The sequence below is a fragment of the Sinocyclocheilus grahami genome, unplaced genomic scaffold (assembly GCF_001515645.1).
Source record: "Sinocyclocheilus grahami isolate Dianchi unplaced genomic scaffold, SAMN03320097.WGS_v1.1 scaffold19.1, whole genome shotgun sequence".
Lineage (NCBI taxonomy): Eukaryota > Metazoa > Chordata > Actinopteri > Cypriniformes > Cyprinidae > Sinocyclocheilus > Sinocyclocheilus grahami.
This window is the reverse complement of record NW_015505198.1, coordinates 987344-997951: the sequence shown is the minus strand read 5'-3', so window position 1 is coordinate 997951 and position 10608 is coordinate 987344. Positions and strand designations below refer to the sequence as shown.

The 10608-nt window shown below is 36.6% G+C and overlaps 1 protein-coding gene across 1 annotated transcript in view; it reads right to left on the bottom strand.

The window, feature by feature from the left end:
• The window catches only part of gnal2 (guanine nucleotide binding protein (G protein), alpha activating activity polypeptide, olfactory type 2), a 17892-nt gene extending 7474 nt beyond the window's left edge, over positions 1-10418 (bottom strand). Inside the window, exons 1-5 of the mRNA XM_016236870.1 lie at positions 9946-10418; positions 9679-9751; positions 7817-7871; positions 7609-7728; positions 5005-5102 (exon numbers count right to left, since the gene is read on the bottom strand). Coding sequence (XP_016092356.1) covers positions 5005-5102; positions 7609-7728; positions 7817-7871; positions 9679-9751; positions 9946-10084 — 485 coding nt within the window. The 5' untranslated portion in view covers positions 10085-10418. The remainder of the gene's footprint in view (positions 1-5004; positions 5103-7608; positions 7729-7816; positions 7872-9678; positions 9752-9945) is intronic.
• Between the last annotated feature and the right edge of the window lie 190 nt (positions 10419-10608).

Genomic DNA, 10608 nt, shown 5'->3' with positions numbered 1-10608 from the left:
ATATATATATATATATATATATATATATATATATATATATATGTATGTATGTAAAATATGCAACGGTGAAAAAAATTGGCAAAATACATGGGGGGGGAAACCACGGAAAACCGTGTTCGGTCTTCGGCCCAATGTTTTATTTTTTTCGGTTTCGGCGAAGAATTTTCATTTCGGTAGAAATAATTTATATTCATAAATTGCTAGTAAATATCACAAACAATTGCAAAGAATCAACAAACAACACCTTATTAAATGTGAAATTGTAAAGTAGAAAGTCTATTTTCTTAAAATCATATTTTCTTGTAAAGCATACTGGTTAACACTTTACAATAAGGTTCATTAGTTAACATTAGTCCACTACAATAGTTAACATGAACCAAGAATGAACAATACTTCATTAGCATTTAATAATCTTAGTTCATATTAATTTCAGCATTTACTAATGCATTATTAAAATAGCAAGTTGTGTTTGTTAAACAGTGGTTAATGCTCTGTGAACTAACATGAACAAACAACGAGCAACAGTATTTCATTAACTAACATTAAAAAAAGATTAATAATAGAGTAATAAATGTATTGTTCATTCATGTTAGTTAATACATTAACTAATGCTAACAAGTGACACCTTATTGTAAAGTACTTTTTACAGTGTACATATGTTGAAGTAACATACTTGCCACAAGATATCTGTATGCCTGTTGTAAATCATTAAAAAGCTGTAATTAATATAATAGCATGATGGTTTAATAATCACTATTGGTTTTCATAGCTTTGAGCAGTTGTGCCATTCTATTTTTAGCGAAATGCTGGCAAAATCTCCAAACAGAAACCCCAAATGCTTAAAATGGAATTCATAATCTGTTGCTATTATTATCAACTGCACGTGTGCATGTTTGTTTGTGTATCTATGTAAGAAAAGGCAGAAAAATGAAGGGCGAGAGGAAGAGAGAGAGAGAGAGAGCGCCGCTGTACATCAGTGAATGTTTATTCCCTCTAAGCACTTATGAGGGTCTGATATGTATAACCACACACACACACACACACACACACACACACACACACGGGCTCTTTCTGCGCCTCACCTTCTCTTTCTGACCTTCCTTTGTTTACGCGCATTGCCGGGATACTCCCTTTGATTCGGCGGCGCGCACACACACGTGACGCCCTCCACCAGTGAGTGCTCTGCAGTGCTGTGCTATAAATAGCTCCTGCTTGCCCCGGCTGCGCTGTTCCTTTACATAAGCGCTGGCGGAGGGAGGAGGGGGACAGACAGCCCAACCACAATCTCCATACAGCCGGGCCTGCAGAACGAACGCCACACACAACTGGGATCTCTCTCTCTCTTTCTCTCGCTCGCTCGGACTGCTGCTTTCACCGTGTCTGTAGTGGTCTCGGACTCACCGACCCACTTCCGCACGAACGTGTATTTGTGTGACATCGACATGTAATCTGTTTTCTTTGAGCCTCAAAATAGACGTGCCATTATAGAAACGAACATAGACAGATGTCACAAAATCACGCAATCGTGCAATGATCTCAACAGGCCAAAGGGCAGTCAAGATGCATTGAGATAAAACAGCTGCATCAAACCCTCTGACAACATATTGTAATGACATTGATGAATTGTCTTTCTAATCTTGTAAAAATAATATAAAATATTAAAATTGATATATATATTAGTGCTGTCAAACGATTAATCTCATCCAAAATAAAAGTTGTTTACATAATATATGTGTGTGTACTGTGTATATTTATTATGTATTTATGTATATATAAATACACACACATGCACGTATATATTTCAGAAAAATATGTACATTTTTATATATTAAATATATTTATTTATAATATAAATTATATTAATATAAATATAGACATGTAAATATTTTAAAATATATATACTGTATGTGTGTGTATTTATATATACATAATAAATATACACAGAACACACACATATATTACACAAAGTGTGGAAAACATGCCTTTATTATTTTTAACTACATTTTATTGTTTGTTTTTTTCCCTAAGGCTGTTCTTTTAGTCATTTTAGAGTAAATCTAAATGTATATAATAAATAGTAAATGTGTATACCATTGTCAAAAGTCTAAATAATACTGAGATATAATTACTGGATTACTGGTGTTTGCTAAAGCCGGCATAACTATTATTATTGCTCATGCTTAGGGTTAGTGTTCTGAACAAACCTTTAACCCCAAGTATTAAAGTTTAGCACATAACTTGTCCTGCAACATTATTGCTGTATGAATGACCTCCAATTGTGTGGTTTGTTGAGGAGAGGTGTGCTATTACTTTTCCAGGAATTTAATTAACACTTGGGCAGACAAAATACAGGTGCAGAAATCTTACACTGAAGGACATACACAAGAAATATCTAGAAATCATAGACTGGAGGGTGTATTCTCTCAATCCAGTTCAGCAAGCAACCAATCAGAACACTCGGGCAAATAGCAACTGCACAGAAACACACTTTAAACTACTCGAAAACACCTCCAACAACTGCAAAGCTCTGGCTGCATGATTTTGGGGGAAAAATCTATCGATTTTTCTGATTTCAATAAATAAATATTCCACATTTGCTGTGCTTGTATGTGGCTGCACAATTTGACCAAAACGTTGTGATTATATATCAATATAATACATTTAAATATTCATTTAAATGTAAATAATCGTTTTTATTTGTATTAATATTTTCTATTTTAAATAACATTACTAAATAAAAATATCATAATGACTCAGACAAAATAAAAAAAATTTAACTATTGTAATCTTTCATTGTAAAATAAACAAATCTAAAATTTAAGAAACATAATAATTGCATTTTACATGACAACTTACTAAATTAACATTACAGATTTTTTCATAAAAAATAACCTAACCCTAACGTTAAATCATTTTAAAAGTTTTTAAATTCCTTGTTTTATTGCTGTGATTATTTTTTTATGATTATTTTATTTCCTTTTATGTAAAGCACTTTGAATTACCATTGTGTATGAAATGTGCTATATAAATAAACTTGCCTTGCCTCACCCTAACAATATTTACATCTTAATTTTCAGCCGTTAAACCAAAACTTTTATTTTGACGGTAAAGAGCAGAAAGCCCTTAAAGCTTCTCTTTTGTTGAACGCTTATGATTACTAGTACGGGAAGATAATTGGCACATGTTGTGTTCCCAATGCACATTAAAGTGACCCAAACTCAGAGCAGATGCAAAAATTGAGTTTGTATGGAGCAGTATTTCCTTCGAATCATCTCTGAGAAATTGGAGTAAATCATAACCTTTAACCCTTTTGAGTCATATCGCAATTTCGGTTTTATTCCGGTTAACCGTGCAGCCCTACCCAAAAATCACATGAGGGCGAGTTGAAACACCACTTTTCAACATTTTCTTCTATAACTTCCAAAAAAAAAAACAACAAACTGGATGCAATTAGATTTATCTGATTTCTAAGACCATCCACCCCTGGATCGACCTGAATCACAGCAAACACATCTGAGCAGACACTGAGTTGAAGTTGTATAACAGAGGAATTCTCAGTATTGCCACAAAGAACAAGCCTGTATTGAGAGCATCTGGGTGTCTGTATGATCCTCCGAGCATCTCTGGGCCTTTTCTGACTGAGACAACAGTCGCCATTATGTGTCAGGCACTGCACTAGCTGGTGATGCTATCTGTGTCCTACCAAGCGGCTGACCAACTCCCATGACCTGACCATCCTCCTCACGCTTTCATACCCGACACACAGCCACTGTTACACAGGAGAAACACCAGCACTGGCCTAAAAATGCCACCAGTGGATGTAAAAATCTACAATCTCTCTCTTATATATATATATATATATATAAAACATGTTTGAAGTGGGCTGCCTGAATGTCTTAATGAAGCCCTGAATAAACAGGTTGGTTTCGCGTTCATCTGAGCCTGATCAGGCACGTTCCTTCTAGGGATGTGCAAAACGACATATTTTCAAAACAGACTAGTTGCTCGGTTGCCTGAACTGGTTTCAGGTTTACCTGACCCCGATTTACAGACACAACTTTTCCGAGAAGGTTTTACAGTGCACACCGTCAAACATCTGAAGCACAGTGGCTTCAAACAAAGGTTTTTTTAAACTAGTCTGCCTTACTAATCAACTAGTCAGTTGTTGGATAACTAATCCAAATCGATGTCACAATAAACACCTACATTACCGCTCGAAAGTTTGATATTAGTACATTTTTATTAAAGGAATACTTTTATTCAGCAAGGATGCATTAAATGTATCAAAACGGACAATAAATACTTTCATAATGTTACAAAAGACTTAGATTGTTAATAAATGATGTTCTTTTGAGCTTTCTTTTAATGAAAGAATCTTGAAAACAATAATGCATCACATTTTCCATAAAAATATTAGGCAGCACAACTGTTTTCAGCATTATAATCAGCAAATCAGCATATTAGAATGAGTTCTGAAGGATCATGTGACACTGGAGACTGGAGAAATTCAGCTTTGCATCACAGGAATAAATTACATTTTAAAATATATTAAAATAGAAACCAGTTATTTTGAATTGTAATAATATTTCACAGTATTGCTGTTTTTACTGTATTTTTGATCAAATAATTGCAGCTTTGATGAGCTTCTGTAAAAAAAAAATTATATTTATAGGCCATGCAGGTCCAGCTATGTTTACTGAACATATTCCCTTTAGATTCACATTATAACAACCGCACGATTAAGCTATTCTGTTCAAAAGAATGACACACAACAGCTTTCAAAATGGCTACCACCATACAAATAAACAGAACCACTAAACAGTCCAAACAAACATCCAAGCTATTATCATAACTATCAACAGAGGAAGACATTAAGCTTTCGTCTACTTCTTGAATAAAATACCTTTTTTGGTAGCAGCAACTTAAGCAATAAGCAAAGCAAAACCAAAAGTCGCCATCATAATATAGACACCAAGTTAACTGTACGATTAATCTTATACTTACTAATGCGCACAGTCGATTAGTTGATATTCGTTGGAGCGTTCATAACACGCCTTAACGCCTTCATCATCCCAGAGCTTCTTCGCATGATCGAAAAACTCCTGTGGAAACAACAAACATCTTTAAAACAACAATTTCTTACAAATGTAGAGCATCTGCATGCCAAAATGACTGAATGTCAATAGCATTAGCAAACATTTTGCCTCTTCATTTCATTTAAGACATATTTCTTGAACTGATACCACTAAATACTTGCAGCTACATTCATAAAATGTGTTTTGGTTAAAAGCCTTTTGGCTGTTCTGGAAATAGACTGACTGATCACACCGGCCCGCCACTGCTCCGAGCACATCATGCAAGCATTCAAACGCTAGTCTCTTTTCCTACTTGTTTGCAACTTTACATAATGTACTGAAATATGAATTATTTTTTAGCTTTAATAGCCGTTACAGACATGTACTTTTTAGAACTAATGACCATATGTTATTAGGAAAAATTTTATATTTCTTGAACCGCTGTAAAATACAGTTAAAAAAAAAAAGGTACAAAGCTGTCACTGGGACGGTACCCTAAGGTACAAGAGCTAAAATGTACATCCTTTCCTCTAAGTGGAACATATCCAAGAATGCATCACTTGTTCACCACTGGATCTCACCACTGGACTCTTTTAAACCATAACTTCTGGCCAAAATACTGATATATTTTTGTTTAGAACTGTTGTCAAATTTCTCTTATGATTCATTTGAGACAACTTTTTTCCCTGAAGAAAGCAATATTATGGATAGAGGCCTCATATTTTAGCTGGAAGGAATGATTTGAAGTTAAACGCATGTTAATGATGTATTGGTTTATTACAAACATGCAGCTTTTCATTCTCGAGATGTTAAATGCTGGACTGGAGTGGTGTGGATTATTGTGATGTTATCATCAGCTGTTTGGACTCTCATTCTGACGGCACCCATTCGCTGCAGAGGATCTATTGGTGAGCAAGTGATGTAATTCTAAATGATGAATAAACAAACTCATCTACATCTTGAATGGCCTGAGGGTGAATACATTTTCAGCAAATTTTCATTTTTGGGTGAATTATTCCTTTAAGATAACACACAAAATACATGTTAGCAGTCAATATTGCATCGATCACCTGTTGAACCCAAGACTAAACTACAAATTACTCACTAAATAAGAACTGAAATTTCTGGACTTTCCGGTATTTTCAATCCAACCGTACAAACATTCGAAAATTGATGAATTCATGAGTACCATTAATTAATTAAAGAGAAATCCAGGAGCTGAGAAAAGATCTGTCTAATTATAAATCTCCATTGTCTGAAAACACAAAGCCAACACTTGTGCAACCAAAAAGTCAAGACATCTGCCATATCACCGTACAACTTTTCTGAAAAGGCATTACATGTGCTGGAATACCACAACAAAATAAAAATAAAAATTAAAAAAACTGACCCCATCGCACACTGCTTAATGCTAAAAACAAAACTCAAGCACAGCAGAAAGCATATGCTAAGCTAAAAGACATCTACAGTATATAATTAGTGTCAGTTTCAGTTTGATTCAGCCAGATCAGATGGAATTCTACAAATTTCACTGAAAATTCCTCAGGTCAACCCAATTCCAAAGTCATTACTTGATACCTTGAAACAAGCAAGGCTTGAGAAAACAACACCGCCTATTTTTCCATGACTTCGGTGTCTTCTAATGACTGACACAAATATCAGGTTCAGTAAACCTATGCCAACCTGCGGCTTAAAACACACAGCTACTTTAAGGAACACAAAACTCACTGACAAGTGCAAAAATACTATATTTTTATCTCTGTCCTGAATTACACTCAATCGACTGACAACTAAAGTAATTGATGCAAATGCATTTAATGTGAAAACCTTCTCTGTCCCGTGGATTAGTCAAGGTCTCCTGGATTAGTCAATCTAGAAATTAAATTCTACATATGAACCCAAAATATCCCTCACAAACATAACCTAATGTGCTAGCAAACCACAGATGCAACAACAATGCATGACAAAGTACAAACAGAACGTAAGCCATCACAGCAACATGCAACTGTATTATTGCATAGTTTCAAGAAAAGAAAAAAACATTTTAAAATAGAATATTTTAACTACTGTCTAAAATGTATAAATATACACTAAATGTTAAAAAATGATAACACATCTACATGATAATGGAGTATGTCTGTAAATGAATTTTTTTAAGTTGTAGGTGTTTGCTAGAAATGCTAGAACTTTATCCCAACTGCTGACAAAATTAAGACCTAATTTTTCATCTTTACTGTTAAAAATTATAATATTTCCCATCCATTTAAATGACAAACTCAAACAGCAACAAAGCAGCCAGTATCTGCATTCCCACAAAGTAACTTTTGTCAGTAACAATCAAACTTCCAGCTAGTAGCAGGGGTTTCACCTCAAGTACGTGATTTTAAAAAAGATCATGCAAACTGGTATTTTCATAAATCAAAAGACTCGTACAAAACCTCTCGGTAAGCGGTTCAAAAACCTCAGAACATTTACACAAATTCAAATGCCATTCAAAACATCCTGGGTAAATTATAAAAATGAGGCTCCTTACCTGTGTGTAATCAAAGTCAGAGAGCGGTGCTATGCTTTTGATATAGTCGATCCTAAACTGGTCCTCTGGATTAGCGAGTGGGACGGGTGGTATTAAAGTGCTCATTGCAGACACTATGGTCTAGAAATAAAAACCAAAGAGTTATGAGCTGTGAGACCGAGATACGATCTAGAAAACAACTTTTAGAAACTAAATCAGGCACACTCACCACGATGGCGTCCTTCACATTTTTGCGAATGTCTTGAATCTTCTGTTTCTTTTCCCTGTATGGGAAAACATTTCAATTTGGTCAAAAGACAGAAACATTTAAAAATAAAATTGAAGACTGAATTTCAAATCTCCAACTTCTGGTTCATTCTAGGAATAGTTAAAGGCACAATATGTAAGTTTTCGCCGCTAGAGGGCGCGTATTCAAAACAAACAAAGAAACAAAGGCGTAGTTTGATGACGCCGTGACTGGGTGTGGAATCATGGGAGTTGTCGTCTTCATCCTCACAGCCGATGCAATCCGACGGGACTCGGGCAGAAATCATGTTCATGGATGAGCTAATGTATTAAAGATTTATTAACATCGTAGTAGGGCTGTGCAAAAAATCTAATGCGATTTTCATGCGCATCTCGTAAAGCCGGTTCTGTGATTAGTAGTAAATCTCCAGCACGTGCTTTCAGATGGAGCGGCATTTACTACACAGACTCATCGACAATGAATCGCCTGTGTAGCTTGTGAGTAAACTACGGCTCTGTGTAGTAAATACCACTCCATCTGAAAGCACGTGCTGGAGATTTACTACTAATCACAGAACCGGCTTTACTGACGAGATGCGCATGAAAATCGCATTTGATTTTTTGCACAACCCTACATCATAGTATGAAGCAGGGTGAGGCGGAAAGCCGTCGAAGCGAAACGAGGCCGTTAAAGCAATTGCTAAAGAGAGACGAGCGTGACGGCTCCAAACAGCGGAGCTTCCGCTCCTTTCCGGTCGTGCGTATGTGGGGTAAAGCAGAGCTGTTTGATCATACCAGATACATTTGAACGTTCTGTTATAATTCTACTCTGTGCGGTCGTCACCTGTCTAATAAAACACACAACATATTAAAGCGTCTTTGGTGTTCTCATGTTTTCTACAAAACAAAACCGGAAATCGAGGGTGTACGACGACATTGGCAGGCGACGCAATGACCAGGGACGAGCCACTATTTAAAATAGCCATTTCTCTGGATTTAAACATTCTTCGAAACATTTGGGATAATGTATGTACGCAAAATATAGAACACCGTTCTAGTGGTTTCTGGATATTTTAATAAAATAATCTTACGTATTGTGCCTTTAAATTACAATTTTGTCATTATTAAAATCACTCTAACGTTTTTTCTGTGTAACACAAAATGAGGTATTTCAGAGAATCTTCATCCAGCTCTTTTCCATACAGTGACAGCTGAAAATGAGCTAAAAAAACACCATAAAAACTATATATTATACATGCCAAGCCTCACCAAAGCCAAACGCCTGTGTATCTCAACCATACTCGATATGTCATATGAAATTGAGAATGCAATTTGAGAGCTAAAGTGAACGGAAAGGCCTTAAGTAACTAACGATTTGAATTTCAGTCTCTTCCTGGTGCAAACCTATCATATGACTTCAGAAGACATATGAACTACTTTTATGTTTCTTTTCGCTATAAGTAATTTGGAGCTGGACACAGTTGCACAGAATTTCTAACGAAGTTGTGTCATTTAGATATGCTATTACAATTATTACCATCGGGATGCAAAAACGGTTTTAAAGAAACACGCATGAAACTTTAACACCCAGAGGCTTGATGAACATCGATTCTAGGATTCCAGTCACTTCTCGCTCGTGTTTTACTTGCATACAGATTCCGTACGAGCATATAACAGTGATGTTGCAGTGAGGCACTAGCTGATAGCATGTAGTGCTACATCACTATCTGCTTCAGCGTGTATGAGGGTTTCCTTCGCCATGCCGAGGCTGAAGACAGGGCCCAGCACTCACATAACGCCCTCACATGCACATATGTGACACCAGTACAGTAAACAGGTACTCACTCCGCATTAAACCCGTTGACGTGAAGAATTCTCATCTGCTTCACGATAGTGCTTTTCCCCGATTCCCCAGCACCTAGGAAAGCAAACACAGCCGTGTGAATACATGCAAAGTCTCTCAGATAACGTTACTTCAGATATCACGGCGTGTGTTCTTCATATGTACAATCCGACATGCCAGATCGAGCTGTCAAACACGGTGCGTTTAAAAAAAACACAGCCTCGTATGGGTCTCGTATGTCGGATATAACGCCTCAAGTCTCCTCTTACCCAACAACAACAGTCGATGTGTGGCTTTATACGCCTGTCTCTCTTTTTGCAACTGTTTCTCTATTTTCTTGTTGGCCTCTCGCTGTGCTTTCTCGTCGATGCGCTGGTCTTCGGTTTTACTGCTCCCCAAACACCCCATCTTACTCCCTCGAAGCCAATCTGCGAGCTGCCCTTATGAACGATCAATCCGATTCCGATTCCGATTCCAAAGAGAGAAAATGATCCACAATAGAGAGAGAGAGAGAGAAAAAAAAGGTCGCCGGGAAGGGTTTTGTTTCTCCTCCCTGTTACAACGTCTCAAGCAGCCCGGGCGTCATTCAGGCGAAGGGATTGATGAAACTGATCACATATCGATCGGTAAGGTGGGATATGAACCTGCATCTGGATCCGGGGGTCTCTGTGAGCCCCTGCCAGGCGCTCTTCCCTTCTCTTCGGTTCTGTCGCCCTCTCTGTATTTTGCTATGTGATATTCTCTGCCTGTATCCAGTGTTGCCAAACCCCTCCCTCAGAAAATCTCTAGAACCACCCTCAAAAGTCTCCATTTTTCACAACAAGTCGCCAAATATGAAAACAAAGTAAATACAGGTAAATATATATATATATATATATATATATATATATATATATATATATATATACACACTATACAAATGAAGAGAGTAA